The following is a 6,301-nucleotide window of genomic DNA, read 5'->3' on the forward strand; positions in this document are numbered from 1 at the left end:
ATCTATATCTACGTGCTATAGCTGTTGTACCGACTATAAATCGTCCTCCCAGAAAAGTTTCTATTATATTGGTGCCGCTACCTGGAACTCTCTACCAGAAGACCTCAGAGATTTGCCCGATCATCTATTTAAAAAACGTTATAGGAAATATATATTAGATAAGTATAATTGATAATATGCCGATTTTGCAACTACTGTCTTATTGTTGGAAAGTACCGTATAATCTACTCTATTGACCCTTTTCTGCACTGCTGTCTTGAAACTGTAATATTTATAGCTCGTGTATCCTTGTTGAATTTTTTTTTCTCTGCTTTTCTTGTAGTTTTGTACATTTATTGTCATTTGTTTTGTGCCATTGAATATAATGTGTATACTCCTTCAGGTGGCGACTGTGTACTAAGGCCTTGCGGCCCCTCGTCGTCATCCTGGTCCGTACCGGATTTTCACTGGTGTGACAAATAAATGATTGATTGATTGATTGATTGATTTCGAGGGTTCCAACCATCCCATATCGTATACGTCGGCTATATCAGATGGTAATCGTCGTCTATATTTTTTAAAGGCCTTTGTATAAAACACTGTTTGAAACATGTTTTAATCAAAGTGCTTTGAACGAATATTTGTTTCGATTGCAACCATAGCTGGAAACGTTTACTTGATTGACCACATTTGAAGTTTCATCGTTGTGTTGGTTTCCCTTGCGATCAGTGGATCAAGGGGAAGTGTGATTAACGTAATGATTAGATGTGTGGTCTCTACGCCCGGACTGGATCCTCGGTCACGCGATCGACAGAACTGTCGCGAAGTCAATGTGACTGGTTGTGCGGTTTTGCTGGAGCGTTTAAAAAAGACATTGAACTATATTACACACATATATGATTGAGATTAGTATTACTTAAAGATGCTTTATTCATCGTAATCGATAAAGATTGCAAATCACGATTACCCCCTCTCTTATTGTGACTACCTTCGTGTTTTGCGTCATTCCAAAAATCCTATTTCTCTTGCTAACCCTGTTTTAAAACATCAAGTGCAAATTTTTTCGTATTCCGCAGGTATCTCCGTGTTATCACTACGATATGCCATTCGGTAGCCTACTCTGAATATCGGATAATCACTCGATTCAGAAACATATAATCATTATTTAGGAGTGGGCCGGCCACACTACAATTAGACTGCAATTCTCTATTTGTATCAGGAAGATAAGTAATCATCTGTATTAGGGTTGCTTGTACTTTGGATGCTTGTATCCCATTTTCTGAGCAGCAGCATATCAAAGCGGTATCTGTTGCAATGGAACGGAAAGTCAATATCAGTAGCAAGAGTTATGGATTGGATATACTTGCGAAATTCAACAGTTTTCGGGAAGAAAACAAGTATTGTGATTTTATCATTAAGACTGAAGAAAAGAGCATGCCTGTTCATAGATGTGTAATCGCTGCCAGCTCGGAATACTTTGACGGCATGCTAAGCAACGATACCAAGGAACGCCGTGAAGGAATAGTCGAAATCCAAGATGCTGATAGCAGATCAATTCGTAAATGTGTTGAATTCATTTACCCTGGAAAAGCTTCCGTTTGTGACGAGAAACGAGTCGATTTGCTGCACGTTTCTCATATGCTCAGATTGCATAGGCTATATAATGGAATTGCTACGTTGCTAGAGAGTGAACTTAACTGTGAAACATTCTTCGCTACAAGGGAGATCGCAAATCGTTATGATTGCTCCAGACTCGTTGAGGTTTGTGATACTTATGCATTGAAGAATTTTCAAGCAATCGCAAAAATGGACGATTTCAAGAAAATTGAAGCAAAATATTTGAGTTTCCTGCTGTCTGCTAAAGGGTTGAAAGAGAGGGACCGAGGGAAATGCAAGGCTCTTATGGCCTGGGTCAACTACGACTCGACACGAGCTGCGTCACTATTCAGTATGATGAAGCATATTGAGTTCATGAATGTGCCATTATCTTATAGGAGATTTCTAATGGATCACGAGGCTACTATTTCTGAATCAAACGAATGTCTCAAGTTAGTGATGAAATCTATTTTTGACACAGAAAAGATCAAGGCATCTGATACATTGCTGGATTCTAGCATCATTGTGTTAGATCATAACTCCATGAAAATGAAATGTCTGGATATAGAGGACGGCACATGGACGGAGATTCAAGATATGCATCGGCAGATGATAAGCAAAACCTCTTCGGTTGTGATTCTGTATGGATACTTGTATGCATTGGTAGATGGTGGAAGCAATTATCGCATCAAATACGAGGAATGTAATGCTAGATGGGAAGCCGTTGCGCAACGTAGTGGGCGTTGGGGACTTGCAGTGGCTTTGAATGGATGCATCTACGTTACCGAATATAATTGTAGTAATCGCATGGAAAGGTACTGTCCATTGGAAAATCGATGGAGCTTCATTCCTAATCGCCCAAGTGCTATCGCATATACCGCAGTGGCCGTTGCTGAGGAGTGTCTTTTCGAATTCGGTGGCAGTTTTACAGATGGTCACAGTTGTTATAGTTCAGGAACAGCAATAGTTCATAAATTCAATCCAAAATCGTACACTTGGTCTAGACCTGGCAACTTGAAGCAATCTAGATACCAAGCATCAGCTGCAACACTCAACAATGTCGTCTATGTGTTTGGTGGATTCAGCTCAGCTAATGTATATGTCAAAAATTTAGAAATTTTTCGCCCTAATTCAAATACAACAGAGCTATTGACTTTACCAGACTCATCACGAGTGAAGTTCATATCTCATGCACTAAACGGCATGATTTATCTCGTTGCGGGAGACAGTGCACAGCCACCAACAGTCAGTGCATACAACCCTAAAACGAAGGCCCTGACGGAAGTGGTGACTATGGATGGCATATCGATGCGCACTTGTGAATCTGTTCTCGCCTTCAGTGACTAAAATTCAGCATTAAAGAAACTGGAAGAAATTGAGTGGCTCGCAATTGTAAGATCAGTTTTTTCAGGTCATTGGATGTTATTCTTTTACAACTGTCAACTGTAATATCTCGGTGGTTGGATTACAGGTCTCGGAATCTGCTGGTCCGATTCAGATCGCATCGGTAGCTGCCACCTAAAACCCAGCCACTGATGAGCATAATCCATCCTAGCGCAAGTCTCATGCCCGGGAAATGCGTAAAATATGCCTAGAATCCTATGTACTATTACCAATAATTTCAAGAAGTTTGTTAGTGATAAACTACGGTTCGCGTATTGAAATTCTCAGATCGAATTTTGACACGCCGACGTCGCCTGTAACATGCCTGCAAGTTTGTCCTTAATCTGTAGTGTAGACTATTTGCCATTAAGTGAACTTAAAGGGGCACTGCGCTCTAGAAATGATGGGGTCTCAAATTGAAGGGAAAAACGAACAAAAATTTTTGGCCGCAGCCATTTCCTTCAGAACGCCACCGTAACGGAGCTGCAATTTATTGAAAGTTCTACAGTTCCTTCACGCTCCAGCTGCCGCGGCTGATTAACCCGTTGCATGGCACGATGTCTTCATCGTCGCACTTGCTCGACGCGATAAGGCAGTCACGCAGAGAACGAACTTTGGACATATTACCTTCATAACATCGGCTGACAACTATCTAAAATTCGTTCTCTGCATGACTGCCTAATCGCGTCGTGCAAGTGCGACGGTGAAGACATCGTGCCATGCAGCGGGTTAAGCAGCCGCAACAGCTGGACCGTGAAGGTCCTGTAGAAATTTCAATAAATTGCAGTTCCATTACGGTGGCGTTCTGAAGGAAATGACTGCGGCCAAAAATTTTTGTTCGTTTTTCCCTTCAATTTGAGACCACATGTTCAGAGCGCAGTGCCCCTTTAACTCTTTCCAACACTTCCTCCCTTTTTCACTTCACTAATTTTCCAGCTCAAAGAAGTTTGAATCGATTAACATCACCAAGGCATTTCCACTCTTTTTTGATTATATCGCATTACTAATGTTTTTCGTAACATTGTGTAGTAATACTTGTGATTTCTTGAGTTGGAAGAAACGCTTACGAAATAGTTCTGATACACTGTTTTTGTTTCAAAGATTCGATTTACGATTCCCTGATTTCTTTTCGTCATATGTGATAAACTGCCGGAACTTGGGCCTACTTGTAATGTGATCCAGAATTTCCTAACTTTCTGACCATTGCAAATCTCAAATGGTTACCAAAGGAAAACTACTGGCTATTAGTGACGTGGGCACCGGATTTCTTGTGGATGGCATCTGTGTGCTAGGAAAAACCGCGTACATAAACTTATTGGTCGCAAACAAGGGATATGGCTAGTTCCGGTATCGAGGAGCAGCTAAAAAGCTTTGTGAGACATCGCTATCGGGGTCATCAGCTAGTCTATCGCAGAACCCACGCGTCGTGTCATCGATATGCACACACCCAGAATGTCTTACTGTCCAAGGATTCGAGTTTACGTATAGGGGAGATGTGGTACCGATGGATCACTGGGACCGAAAATACTTTAAAAATTCTCTATGATAATTCCATGATTACACTCCGTGAACTTGTCTACAATGGCATGCTGGCAACATCTTTCCTCACATACAAAAAAATTCGACGTGCGCGAACTATGGGGTCTCTCACAGATGTTTTTTGTTTTGGGGGGTGTAAAGTAAATTTAGATCGACATATACATTTTTCTTTGTAACCTTCAACACGAACAAACCAGCAATCATTTTTATTGTGAAGTCTAGGGCTTGTATCAGGCTATATAATGGAACCTATTATTTTTTCAGTACTTTCCTTGAGTGGAATTTTTTTCGATTCATGTACAAAATTAGTTGGGTGGGGACCGATGATACAATAGCCAAATCAAGCAAAATAAACAAGCATACTAATCATGAAACAAATGAAACATGACTACGTACAGAAAATCTTTATGTAATAATTGCATATGATGTTTTATCGCTATAACGGGGTATTTGAAAGTCACACTGTCGATTTTCGGGCAATATGTATGTACCCTCAAATTTATAAGTCCGAGCCTAAATCGAAACGTGATTTTATGACAACATTTGAACCAATATTTAATCTATTATTTGACGGTTGCGACTGAAAATTCTTCTTTGGCTTGCTGTAGCTTAGATTATAATACTGAGCAAGAAAAGTTGTTACATCTGAGTTTTTTTTAGGGTATATGTGTCATAGGTCCCCGGGTCGTGTGCCATTGGACCCACCGGGTGGGGACCGATGACACGTTCGAGCAACAAATTTTAAACGTCCATAAATATTTTTTGAAAAGACCGATATTCATGTATATGCGCGCGATAGGTAGAGCTTGTATCAAAGTGCTGAGCCAGCAAAAGATCTGCTGTTTTCGGCTGAACATTTTGGGGCCAGCGATCATTTTCCAATGTTTGATCCATCGGTACCACATCTCCCCTACCGAGCGAGAGGAATGTTCAGTCCCGAGGACTACCTGTAAATGTGTCGAGTTACTTTTTCATGTCGATCTTTTGGTTATAGATCATATCATCTCCATCATCGCGCCAGTTCCAAAGTGGTGCTTGTTATAGGCATGCGTGTGTGTGATTTTGTAATTTGCTTGTGCAACCAATCTTGTGCCAGGATCTGTGACGGCACTGTACTAATCATGGTATGCTTTGGCGCTGTAGGCAGCGCCTGCTTGGATATTAGGAAACTGCATGCTTGTCGAGAGACTAAGCGCGGTTGGTTACACTGTTGTAATCGGTGTCTTTAGCCCTAGCAGGAATAGCTGCGGAGACCAGTTTTCGAATGTCTGGTCTGACATGACCGGGGATCGAGCCCACTACCTACCGATCGAGAAGCCGGACGCATCACCATTACAGATGGATTGACTCATTAATAACTTACACCAAAACCTGTCGCCAGACATTTGAATATGCGGTGCAAACTGTGTGCTATATGTGGGCAAACTTTTGAGCTCGCGGGCCGCATTCAACATCTGAATCCATTCGCGGGCCGCACTATATAAAATTGCGATTATAAACCGAACGCAATATTGGTATTTGATTATAGAGTGAGGACATGGAGAAAATATATATGCTTATTTAAAACAAATGAAACATTGCTTTGATGATATCGCCCACGCGTCAGAAACAGTGGAGAGATTTCATAGGCTGGTCGACCACAATAACCAATTTGTCAAAACTATAGATATGAAAGTCGGTTGTTCCGGTTCTTAAAAAAGGATTGAAATTTAAATCTGTGAGCAGCGATCTCTTCATAGATTTAGTAATTCCACTTTTGGTTAAGTTCTAAGACACACAATGCTGACAGCATCATAACCATGTT

The 6,301-nt window shown here is 41.0% G+C and overlaps 1 protein-coding gene across 1 annotated transcript; it reads left to right on the plus strand.

Annotated features, from left to right (window-relative positions):
* The first annotated feature begins 1,103 nt into the window (after window positions 1-1,103).
* LOC145435319 (kelch-like protein 25) lies at window positions 1,104-3,331 on the plus strand. Its single transcript, XM_080312617.1, has one exon. It carries the CDS (start codon window positions 1,294-1,296, stop codon window positions 2,920-2,922), a length of 1,629 nt encoding a protein of 542 aa, XP_080168743.1. The 5' UTR covers window positions 1,104-1,293; the 3' UTR covers window positions 2,923-3,331.
* Window positions 3,332-6,301: the final 2,970 nt, after the last annotated feature.

Source organism: Botryllus schlosseri, chromosome 3 (genome assembly GCF_051294905.1).
Source record: "Botryllus schlosseri isolate E-star chromosome 3, Bs_hap1, whole genome shotgun sequence".
Taxonomy (NCBI): Eukaryota; Metazoa; Chordata; class Ascidiacea; order Stolidobranchia; family Styelidae; genus Botryllus; species Botryllus schlosseri.

Excerpts from the sequence above, each read along its gene's own strand:
- LOC145435319 (XM_080312617.1), top strand. The coding sequence starts at position 1,294 with ATGGAACGGAAAGTCAATATCAGTAGCAAGAGTTATGGATTGGATATA.